At 38.4% G+C, this 12,967-nt stretch overlaps 1 protein-coding gene across 2 annotated transcripts in view; it reads right to left on the bottom strand.

Annotated features, from left to right (window-relative positions):
* The window catches only part of RBM25 (RNA binding motif protein 25), a 22,048-nt gene extending 15,126 nt beyond the window's left edge, over window positions 1–6,922 (bottom strand). For both annotated transcript variants that reach the window (XM_010009600.1, XM_010009601.1), the window contains exons 1-6: window positions 6,803–6,922; window positions 6,632–6,681; window positions 5,007–5,177; window positions 4,670–4,727; window positions 3,323–3,483; window positions 681–863 (exon numbers count right to left, since the gene is read on the bottom strand). In XM_010009600.1, coding sequence (XP_010007902.1) covers window positions 681–863; window positions 3,323–3,483; window positions 4,670–4,727; window positions 5,007–5,177; window positions 6,632–6,681; window positions 6,803–6,908 — 729 coding nt within the window. In that variant the 5' untranslated portion in view covers window positions 6,909–6,922. The remainder of the gene's footprint in view (window positions 1–680; window positions 864–3,322; window positions 3,484–4,669; window positions 4,728–5,006; window positions 5,178–6,631; window positions 6,682–6,802) is intronic.
* Between the last annotated feature and the right edge of the window lie 6,045 nt (window positions 6,923–12,967).

Below are 12,967 nucleotides of genomic sequence, written 5' to 3'. Positions count from 1 at the left end.
TATGTGAAAACCAGCTGATCAAATCCAGCCACATTAAGACATGCATGTAAAAGTGATTTTTGTAAGGCAGGAAGATTACAATATGCCTTTCATCCCTGAAGGATCCCTCCAAGGTTTTTGTTGTATACATATATACAACTAATGAAGCACTTCCACATCTGGGGAGACAGCTGCAATCAGTTGGATCAATGCACACTGCAAGAATGGATACTATAAGAAGAGAGAAGAATTTTGTCAAAAACTACCAGAGCAAATTCCTGCCATTACAAAAGAGCCCTGGCATCTTTCAATCAAAATGGATGGTGTGCAGGAACTCTTTACACTTGTTACTTAGGTTCTCATCTGAAAAACCCTACATACTAAACTGCACTAAACTCAGTATTTCCACCTTCAGAGGGATGAAAGGTTGGTTCGATCCTGCCCAGATTCAAGCCTGTTGTTCCAAGAAGTCTAGGTGCTTAGATGCCTAAACCATCCTTGAAGGGATGGCATCTATAACTGACTACTAGCTTTCAGCTTAAAAAAAAAATAAAAATGAAACTGCTGCTGACATCAATGCTTGTTGATTTGTTTTCTCATCAGAAGTTTAGGTTTAAAGTATTTGCACAAGGTTTGGCCATTATATAAAGGTGAGTTGAAGAAAAAAAAAAATCTGTTTTGTCCAAAATCAAAACACATACGTCCTCCTTCTTTTCCTTTTTCTTCTTCCTGGGGTGAGAGTCAGATTCCTGGGAGGGGGCATTGAGCTCGCTGGAATATTCTCGTATTAAGACTTCAATGGCCCCTTTAATTATCTGATCTCTTCTCTTTGTTTCCTCATCCAGTGCGTCGTCGTCGTCATTTGTTGTCTCGGGTCTGGCGTTCTAAGGAAAAACGGCAAAGTAACAGGAATCAACAAATTGAGAATATTATTAGTTTTATTTCAGAAGTTCACCTTTGATCATCACATTCATGCCCCTACAGCATTTAAAAACCAAAACACAACACACAAAACCAAAAACCAAACAAAAATCCACAAAAACCAAACCACCTACAAGTAGTTATCAACTGCATTATTTTAGTCAGATCTTTTCACACTGGCAACACCATAGGGACCACACACGGAACGGCTGCAGAGAGCAAGTGTAGGACTGCATAACAGAATAGAACAGATAATGGTGATTAAGGTGGTAGACAGAAAAAGAGAAAGTGCACACACAGTCATAGGAGGGCAATCACTATAGTCCAGCACTTGGTCAAAAGTTTCTGCCTTGTGTACCCCAGAACTTTAAGCCATTTCAACAGCAGTCCCTCAAAGTCTTCTACCTAAGTGCTGTGCAGTACAAATGTTTACCTATAACTTCCAAGCTGCAACTTATCATGGGAGAACTGCATTAAAGAAACATTGTTAAGCAAAACATTCCTTGCACTGCAAACATTTTCCTATTGCTGTTGATCAATGACTTTGTAGTTCCTCATCACTGTGTCCCCTTCCACCTCACAGGGAACACACCCGAAGTACACTTCACTAAACATTACATGGAAGGATAGAGCAATGATCTGCATACTGAGCAAGGCAGCCCACCTCCTGATCCCTTGAACCTCTTAGAAAAATGGAACCTCACCTGAGAATCCAGCAGGGTATCCCGTCAAGCGATAGGTGGCGGGTGGAGTGGGGGAGAGGGAAGGGTCTGATGGAGCAGCAGCTAAGAATGAGGGGGAAGGGAGGATTCAGTTGGAGCTGAAGAGGCTGCCAGGCCAAGGAGGAGCAGGCTGAAAAGAGCTAGAAGGCAGTGACAGCGAGTGGAATTGAAGAGGTCCAGGGAGAAGTAGTGATCAGGGAGAGGAGCTAATTAGATACAGGTTTGCTTGGTGTGTCTCTAAAATATTGTGTTGTGGTGCTCACATTTGATTTCTTAATAACAAAAATATTTTAAAAAAAAGTTGCAACTTTTGGATCTGAATGGCACCAGCACACCAACGACGGTTATGAAAGGAATCACAAGCAGTATGATTATAGTTCCTTGGCAATTCACAGCCTTTCTTTGCACCACCACAAAAAAAAAAAAATCTAATCTCACCCTGCAGTTCAACAGAATCAGCACATACTGTTGTCTTCACCAAAGTCACAAATAGTATCTTCTGCTTTATTACAATCAACCCCCCAGGACTGACTGTAACACCCAAAGTTGTTCACAGAAAACAAAATTCATGAGAGATCTACAAGAACTCCACTAATACTTCAAGTTTGCTTATAATACCAGCTGTGAAGCACAGTATTACAAGTGATGCCAAAGGGAAGGAAGCAAGTACAGAAGAGAAGGGGTAGCCAAATCAAACCCTTACCTAGGTTAACAGCTAGTATACTACCCCTTTCATAACCCATGAAGTTAGTGCTCTACTTTATTGAGCCATTGCATTTAATCCCATACACTGAGTACACAGTGAAAAACGTGTCAAGTACATCAAGTCATTACAATGCCTCTAGTTCTGGCTAAATAAAATTAAATACAAGTACATGTGTTCCCACTGTATTCTACATACCTTTAAGAACAATTCCAAATTTACCTGCTATAGTGTGATATTTTTAGTTTTATGAACAAGAGCCTCTTCTCACTTTCATTTTATAGAAAAATAATTGGTTTAAGTACTATAAGGCATATGCAGAACTTTATAAAATAGTTAGAGACCAAGCCAAACATCTTGTTGTGTGAAATATATTATTTTAGCAAAGAAATAGGTAACATTCATTTTAATGCAAATCTGCCAGTCAAGTATCTCTCTATCTCACCAGAATTCAACATATCAAGTATCTACAATTATTCCAGAACAGATTCTTAGCTACAGAAAGGAATGGTACAAAATCAATTTCCCCATCTACTAAAAGTCTGCAAAGCTGCTCACTGCCTGATTTCTGCATCATCTACTAAATGATCTACTTCTTTTCATTAATATGTTCTAGAAGATCATTAGTGGAGGGTAAAGAAACTCCAAGTCTCCTTAGACGGCTGATTTACAGAGGCTGACGAGGTAACAACTACTTCTAGAGTTCATATACTTTCAAAGGTTTCTAAACAAAAATGAAGCAACAGAATCATAAGGTATAGCACACATTACTACACTTTAGAATGAAGTACACAACTAATTCTACAGGTTCAGTTTAAGATATCTAGCTTACAGGTAAATTCCAATGCTGGTGAATTAAGAGCTTACAGATCCCTGCCTTTCAACTATGTTCAGACTCATAGAATAGAAACTAACAGGCACGCTCGCAATCTGATGTGGCAAGTATGTTATATTGCCCTCCTGCCAAAGTAACAAAAGTCACACATTATATACGTACCCCATTAGAAGCTTTTTTCTTTGCTTTCCATTCATCTAGCTGAGCCTTTGTCTTTGCATCAACTTTGACCAGCAGCTTCTTCTCTCCAATCTGGAGGTCATGGAGTAGTCTCAGGGCTCGTAGTGTGGATTCTGGCTCTTTGTATTCACAAAATCCAAAGGCTGAAAATGAATGATTGAAATAAAAAGTAAAAGTGTTAAAGCTCTTCTTGTAATTTACTTTGTGTAAAAAAAGTTATTTGAATCAATAAACTTGGAATACAGGCATTAATTTTTTTAGAACCAGGAGTACACATCATAAAAAGACAGAAAGATCATTCACTGCATTAGACTTTGATATAACTAACAGCCCATAAAGTGAAAGCAACACCTGCATTGTAAATGCCCCATCCCTGGAAACATCCAGAGTGAGGTTGGACAGGTTGGCTCTAAGCAACCCGATCTATGAGAAAACATCCCTGCTCATTGCAGCAGGTGTTGGACTAGATGTCCTTTAAAGGCCCCTTCCAACCCATACTATTCTATGATTGTCTTTGTACAGCTCTTGACATGTCTGTCTTAACTAAGGAATGCAGCCTATATGAAGACATGTCTCAGGTGGATTTGTAATTATCTGAAGTCCAAGGACATCCATCACCAGCTCATTGTTGACCTACAGGGAGCAATATTTCACACTAGGTTTTTCACAACAGTTACAGAAAGTTGTAAATGAGGAAAACACCTTATGAGAGCAAAATAAACAAAATATGATATATAAGAAAGCTGAAGAAATTGAATTACATCTTTAAAAAAGGAAAACTACCACACTAGGAAATATACGAAAACACCTAGAGCAAAACTAATAGCAAAAATTAGTAACCAAAATTGTTTCCTGTATTGACTGAAGGAAGGTCACATGAAAAAATAAATCCATTAAATTTGACAATAGGGAAGGAAGGTAAGTTTTACATCAGGAAAACCTACTTAACTGAGAAGTTAATACGAAGTAATGGAATAATATACAGTAATGAAAGATACTATTAAGTGTTGTAAATATGCTCCTTTGGATGCATCCCTTTCTCAGGGATGGTCTATAAACCCCTGATTCAGTCTCAGAACAGAAAGGTGAGCAAAATGAGGCTCCCAAGACATTTTCCCATTTAAAACCCTTTCTCAATTCTATCTTTTTAATTCTGTCTTGATGCCAAGGACAGAAAATACTAGGAAGTATTTAGCAGTTAAGTATCATGCACAATACCTTAAAATGTAAAAGCAGTACTAAGAATAGCAATGCGTCAGACATTTGAAAAACTGCTGGGTAATAAAAACAAGAGTCTGACCAGAAATTTTGAAAAGTATGAACAATTACCTTGAAGTTTTCCAGATGCCCCTTGTACTCTCTTCCAACTCAAAACCAAGCCACATTTCTGCAGGAAAGATAAATATTATTAATGAAATACTGTTTATGTTCAAAACATTACAAAAACTGAAGCACTTTGGAAACACTACTAAAAATGTCTATGTCCACTAACATATACAGCTTAAAAATACTGTGCTCCTCTCTTACCGACTTTAAACAAAAGCATAATGGACTGCTATTCTAGTGAGTGGGACTAACTCTGATTTTAGTTTCAATTCACTGCTTGTGGGTCACTACTCATCAGTCAGGGAAGGATGACATGTAACAAGCAGTCCATTGTACTTACTGCTAGAAGCTGCCGTATGAGCATGTCCGAGGCCTTCTCAGAAATGTTGCCTACAAAAACCGTGGTAGTGGGACCACTGTTTTCATCGTTTTCTTTGTTCTTTAAGCCAGGATGATCTTTTCTGGCTCCCAAATGTTTGCCAACCATAGACACTGTGGTAGGAACTAATACCTAGAAAGAGGAGGAGAGGGGTGTAAAATAAAGTGTTGGGTTGGGATGATATTTATTTATTTCTATTTAAATCTGCAAGACAAAAGAGTTGGGGACACACATGTATTTCAAAATTAAACCTTCATATAAACCTTAGTTAGGTTGATGGAGTGAGATACCAGTAAGTGTTCAGGCTTTAACACTTCATACAACACAAAGACAACTACAATTTTCTGGCAAAGACAGACAGAAAAAAAGGTGTACCTGAACATGGCTACTGGAAGGTGTCAAAGTGAGCATATAGTAACATTACATATTGTTTCTTCTACAATTAACTAATTTACAATATTTGAGTCACTGGAAGTTGAAATACCTTACCTAACAATGTAAAAAGCAAACTGCAAATAGAAAAGTAACTGACTCAAAAGGGTTTAAGGGACACATGACAGGTCTTACAGCTTTCAGAGTTGAACAAACATTACTGTTTTATTTAATCAATACACAACCCAAAGCTTCATTGGGTTAAGGAGCAAACATTTGTAAACTAAACTGTACAGGGATAGGCACAATCATCTGTTCCATTTTGCTGCGTTTCTCTCCTTCCACCTAATATTTAATGCTACCTATGCACCAAATCCCTCAAAACACCCTTTTAGAAGTGTCACTTATTAAAAATTATTTTAGTCAGAAAACCGAGTAATACATTTGTCTCAGTATCTTTGTCTTAAATACATCAGTTACCATGAACATATCCTCCTGTAACAGATAATACAAGCTATCAAAAAAATTGGTACTTTGGGGAGATTTCAGGTATGCAAAATCATAGAAACCACAATTCAAGGCCAAAAAGTAACCTTTATGTTTTAAAGAGTGCTTTTTTTTTTTTCTGCTTTATAAAACATAAACCTTCCTTCCAACTAGAAATTGGCAAAATAAAGAGACCTTTTTCTCACATGCTCCTCCACATACGCATATTACACGCAACTATTCCTTCCCTGAAACATGGGGTAAGAGAGCTTGTTTGTAAGCTTGTCATCGCACACCTTTCTGGCCAACTCAGCAGTGTTGCATGATGGCCTTATAAACCTGATGAAATTATGCCTCCAGAGCACTCCGACAGGCCAAAAACCTCTAAAGCAAGAGATCTGGAACCTAACTGATTTAACTGTACTGCATAGAAAGACCATGCACGACCTGAAGGCATATCCTGAATCATTGTATTTGAGAGAAGTGCAACTTCTTGCAAGAACAGTAAGTGCTTCACCTTTGCAGCTATAACAGCTCCAGACATGTCAAGCTTTGTCTATGTCAGAAATTAGCATAATATTTGCATAATAATTGCATTTAAAGTGAAGGGTTTCCTCTCATAGTCTGAGTTCTGATGGAATAGAGCAAACCAAGCATACTGATGATATTTACTAAGTTTTACTCTCCATTTTATTTTGCTATAATCTCATCCCCACTGTAATACTTACAGTCGGAGCAGGAGCCATAATGCCCATTGGTACAGGAATCATAGGGGTCCCTGAGAAAGACAAGACATTAATATTAGTCTGCCCTGTTGAGATTACTGATGAATACAAATGAGCTGATTGCAGACATGATTTCCAAAATAGACAACGCTTCTATATACTCACATAACTTACCAGGAGGTACTGGCGGAGGAAAGCCAGGAAACTGTGGAGGTGGGATCCCGGGGGGAAGCGCTGGGATTCCCATAGGAGGGCGATTCAAGTGAGGTGGGAAAGACATTCTTCCAGTCACAATCTGTCAAAATATAGGAAAGGAAACTTATACTAGGCAGTTCCCAAACGAATTACAAAAGCGATGCAAATGGTAAGTGTCCATAATGATTTTAAATCTTTATATGGACATTCAACTACAAACAAGAACTATTAACTCTTTTCCCCCAGCTATTCATAAAGTTACGAACGTAATACAAGTCTTCCTTCAGAATGAGAAACACAACTTCTAGGAAAGCGTTTCAGAATGAAGTGGAAAACAAAACTGTATTTGACTCCTCATACCAATGGTTTACAAGGAGTGTGAATCACATACCACTTAACAGCTTGTACAGTTTCTTTAAAACAAAGCTGTCTTTGCAGTATGTGAAAAGAGAAGTAATCTTTTAGTACATTTTCAATAAGGCAAGTAGGTCTCTTGTACAAGAAATAATCATGCACAATACAACTGTGGAACAAGATGAAAGAACTAGGACATCCCAATGCTCAGCATTAATGGGAACTGTATTTAAGACAAGACTGGGAGATCTCCAAATTCTAGCACAGAGACAGTTAAAAACTTGGAAGAGGGTTCTCTGATCTATTTTTAACTTCCCAGTTCACACATCTTCTAGAGCTCAACTTGGCCGACAGTCCACGAGCAGACAGTCAATATGCTACCACAGAGAGTAAAGATGGTTTTAATATAATTTGCTCTTTGGATGGTTATTATTCTGTGTGTATTACTGACACTAACATACCACCCAAGAATAAAAACATCAAGATCACTCTTAACTAACAAGGCCTGTATTCTTGCTTCCAGTATTAACTCAGCAACCTTACATGGTCAAGTCTTCAAATAAGGTTAGCCCTCAGTTTTAAAAATACCAAAATTGGTCACCAGTATTACTGCTGAATGTATAGGTATGTTCACACTGCAGCGAGGAAGCACTAGAGGAACATCAAATGGGTATGAATCACAAAGACAGCGCTGTTAGCTGTCTCTTAGTAATGCTGTTTCTTAGCATTAGAAGCTTGTATTTCTGAATGGACTGTACAGACTGCTTTCCAACCTACAGTATGGTATCTTCACTGCAACTGCTTTCCAAACAGGCAACCACAAGTCAAAACCTAAGCAGGCAGCCCTGAAAAAAGAGTTATAATAACCATATTTCTGATACACACAACAGACCTGCAGATTACAAGATGCTTTCCCCAGCTTCCTGCCACTGAACACACAAGAAACAGGAAGTGAGCTTCGCTGCAGACAGATGTGTCTTCCATACATGTACAAGAGCAAGCAGCTAATGACAGTCTCAAACACTAGAAGAGCTAGTATCAGTGCTCTATCATAACAGTAGATACATTCTAATGCACCAAAAAATTGTAAGAAGAGAATCATGTAGCAAAACTTTATTCCCACAGAGTCTGAAAACAACTATGAGAGATAGAGATCTATACAGTGGACTGGATAGGCTGAACAGGAAACCCAAACGTATTTGTTTACACTTTTGAACATCAGAACTTATTTATTCTAGTATTAGACTGCATATATGACCCTATAGCAGAATTCACTCAAAGACACATGTACAACTACATCAACTACAAGAGGTTTGTGATGATGGCATTCAGTAATTGGCCCCGAAGGGCATTCATCAACATCTCACCAAGAGAAAAGATAAATGTTTCTATAACACAAGGTCTAAGGTGGTAGAAGAAATGACAGGGCAAACACAAGCATTCCTCCAACAGTTCAGTAAAGATTATTTTATACAATAAACATAAAACTTTTCTTTTCCCCCCTTAGAATGCATATGCCTAAGAACACAACCCCTTTCTGTCATTTTTGAATTTTTAAAACTGAATGGCAAAAGAGAAGTAGCAAATGTGTACTGCCAAAACGTTTTATCTGGAAGAACATTGTTTATTGTCTCCTCTGACTAGTTGCACATCAGCTGACACCGCACTAGAATACGAAACCTGGATAGTACGGCAGGGAACACAACTGTCTTACCCACTTTGGTATTACTATCTGAAACTTTTTCATCCCAAGAAATGCAGCCAAGGGAAGACAGAAAATTAAGATCTTTAAGGCTCTCAGTCCTTATCTATTTTGCTGATAAGATAATCGGGCAAAACTCAAAGCTATTTTAGGACAGGATGGTAGAGCAATAAGCTGTCGGATCTTAGATGGTTCTAAACAGGCTACGATAGTGTTACACCATCTGAGGACATTAAGGAGTGGTCAGTTAAACGAAAAAGAACAATTGGGGAAGTAATTTTCCAGGCTGCCTGTAGGTGCAGTCCCTTCTCTGGCTCTGATGAGCACTTTATCTGAGACACCATTTTGGAGAAGCTAATAAATAAAAAAAGTCTGAAGACTAAGAGGTGAAACAGTTACTTGAATCAAAAGATGCTGAAACACACTGCTCTCAATAGATGTTACATATGCACCACAGGCAAATTTGTTTTTAAATTAAAAAACAAAAAATACTTAGCAATCAACAAAGTAATTGTTGCTGCGTAAAAAGAACAAGGCAGTTAGTAAGAACAGGTAAAATTTAGTCTTTCAATCTTCTACTCAGGTGATGTGAAACAGTCGTCTCCAGCACTTCAACAGTCCATTTTACTTGAAGCATTCTGTTCTTAAATTTTTCCCCATATTTGTACAGTTACTTTCACGGCAGCTACAAAGCTGTCCTGTTACTAACTTAATTCTTGCACAAACCTGTCCTTGCACCTCTGCTGCCTGTGACACTGAAAATCAACACTAGAATTAAAGAAGGCCTTGGTCTCTTTCTTGCTACTACACGTAACTACCAGTGTGAAACCAGCAGAGAGAACAGTTTAATTCTGTTTCCATTATGATAACTGTGAGGATCAACAGATACCAAGATCGAAACTGCTCACTGGAGAAGAGAGAGATCTGGACAAGAGAGGAAACTGCAACCAATTCTTTGCAGCAGCAAACATGCTACAATGAAGGGAACTGAATAGCATGTTTTTTCTCTGAGCAGCTACAGAACACACAAACTGACTTACTCTTCCAACAGTTAGAGGGGTTGTTGTCAGTAACTACAAACCAAGGATTAGGTATAGAAAGTTAAGAGATACTAAGCCGGATCTAGGTAGAATACACTTGTAGAAATCTCAGGAACAGTATCTTGAACTTCTCTGCAGACTCTCCTACTACGCTGCCAGTACAGTTCAATGATCAGCACCTGATACATTTACTGTGACCTCAGTACTGTATATGGTGATCTTCAGATTTCCCCAATATATAAAGTGTGTAAGCAAGGAATTAAACAGTTCTGAAATATTTTTAAGACCTAAATTGACTTACAAAAGTATTACCTCAAGTGAAATTGGATGCAAACAGCATTCTTGGCAGCTGCCTTTTAACTAGTAGTTCTTTAAGCAAGAGCTTAATTTGTGTAAATATTACACTGGTCACAAAGATAACAGGGGTAAGAAAAACAGTGAGCATCTGCCATTGAAATACTGAAATCATGACATCTTCAGCCCCAGAATGATGGACTTGTGTCAAGTCTCTGACTCAAAGTGTAGTTGATTTAGGCTATGTCCATGCCAGCAAGCAAGGCAGTGCAACAGGAGTGGGTCTGTTAGAACAGATCGAGCTGAGACCCTAATGTCCACAGTACACATTTTGGGGAGGACCACCCCCAGAAAAAAATGCCTGTTTGCAAGTAGGAGTGTATTTTTCATCCAAAACGAATTCAGTCCATTCACTGGAATAGTGCAAATCAATGTGAAAAAAATGTTTTCCAAGTGAGGATGACTGTGAGATGTCCTTCGAAAGCACACTCCTGATCTGAGTTAACACAGTAACGTAGGTGCACACCTTATTAGCCTTGGGCAATGAAGTGTCCTGGCTCTTCGGCCAGGACACCTTTTTGTAAGCTGCAGATTAACTATGTCAAGGATGGCAAACCATCTAAGCTTACTCTAAGTAGAACTAGCTCAAATCCTGAGCTATTAACTAAAGCAGGTGCTACACAAACACAGCTATAATATTCCAGGTTCAACTCTGGCCTAGAAGTTCAGCTGCTTTCATACACTACTCTTCTGAGTTAGTAAGTCCTGATGGAACAACATACCATGCAGAGCCAGCTGCACGGATCTTCTGAAACCTGGAGAGAATACAGGGATACCCATGTGGCTCTAAAATCCCACGGAGACTTGTTATTTCTGACATGGTGCTATCCCTACTGGGACAGAGCTCTGTCCATTAGAGCACGCTGGCCCTGATGCACAACTAAAGAAGTGCACAGGGCTGGACTAAAGGGTCTGAGACCAGAACTGAGACATGAGAGCTATGAAGTAAGAGTCACCATCATTCAGACACTGCTGCCCCATGCTTATTTGTTAGCTCCAACTCCCAAAAGTCCCAATAATAGGCGACTGACTATAAAAGACTGTACTTATCTGGCTGCACTTATTGAGTTTTTTAAATCATAGTATCCTTTAAAACTTTATTTTTTATTTTTTAATAGAGGGGTGAAGAGATACATCACAAACAGAATGTGAGTTTTAATCAAATACACAGCTAACTACTGTATTTTAAAGTGACAGTGCTATCACCTACTCAGGCAGCATCATAGTTCTACCAGTGTCACAGGATTAATCTCATTAGTATCTCTGTGTTTACACATCATAACTTCATTTCAAAACATTTTAACCACTTCCAAAACATTTAAATTCCACATGAAACAAACAGCTAAAATACTGCTGAGCTACTGTTACACTAAGCAAAATTAACTGTAAAAATCCTTAAGTCTTAATGCATAAACAAACTTACTGCATTTCAAGAATGACACATGTACTGTCATAACAGTGGTAACAGTATGGCTGATGTAGTTTGGTTTCCTTCTGTCTGACTTTGACTGCTCTTCAACATTTGCCCACTACAATTCTTCCGCACCACAAAAAATCTGTATACTTAAAATCTAGAACAAATTGCAAAGAGCAGCTGTGCAAGCTAGTCTCTCAAAGAAGGGAGCAGTAAGGATGCTATACCAAGACATTTGATTTGTACATCCATGTTACTAAGTTTAATTCCTATTAAGAATTGTGCAACGTTTCGGCATTTGATTCTCATGTCCATACCTAGGGCAGCTAAGAGTGAATAATAATTTTATCTAGTTTATGACAAAATACTTTATACATTTTGTGTCATGGGTGCAGCTGAGCAACAAAAGCCTTTTCAGAAGCCACTGGAGAAAACATATAAACAATCTATTGAAGTCAGTATTATCACAGAGGCTTTTAAATCAGTTTCTACATGATGTATGGATTTTTTTAAGGCATTCAATTACAAAAATAATCTCACAGTTTGTCACCAATTGTAGATGCTGTTTATGTTATTCCTTCTCACAAAAAAAAAAAAAACAACAAAACCCAACACTGCCTCATTCAAAAATGCTTTAAGCCAACTGATTCTCTCAGTGAAAATGCCCACTTTCTTACAGAGCCCTACACTTTTCTCTAGAATTGCCTGCAAGCTAAGCAAGACATGTGAAATCGATGTGGAACACCACAGACACAGAGAAAGATAAAACAGATGCTAGATTTCCCCAGTATATTTATTTCTGAACAAACAAAACTAGTATTTGCTCAAGCCTGTTTTTCAGAGGTGATCTAGAAAGCGTTCGCTAACTGCCACAGAATAAGTTGCATCTCAAACTATTATTATGTAGCAACTAAAAAAAAGCAACATGCTTAGAACCATACCATCAACTAGGCTGGAAAAGATCTTTAAGATCATCAAGTCCAACCATTACCCCAGGACTGCCAAGGTCACCACTAAACCGTGTCACTGAGGCCTCATCTACACATTTTTGAACACTTCCAGGGATGGCAATTCCACCACTGCCCTGGGCAGCCTGTTCCAATGCCTGATGACCCTCTCTGTGAAGAGATTTTTCCTGATACTCAATCTAAACCAAAGCCTCAGTCCAAAAGCCCTTTAAGCAGAGTTCAGTTAAGCATGTCACCAGAACTTCAAGATCTTTGTCTTAGTTCCTAATTCTCTTCTTCTGCATCCATATAAAGCCCTAGCCAGTCAAATAA

This window comes from Nestor notabilis, unplaced genomic scaffold (genome assembly GCF_000696875.1).
Source record: "Nestor notabilis isolate BGI_N333 unplaced genomic scaffold, ASM69687v1 scaffold23272, whole genome shotgun sequence".
NCBI lineage: Eukaryota > Metazoa > Chordata > Aves > Psittaciformes > Psittacidae > Nestor > Nestor notabilis.
Note: the sequence above shows the minus strand (reverse complement) of the source record. Positions and strands in the feature narration are given on the sequence as shown.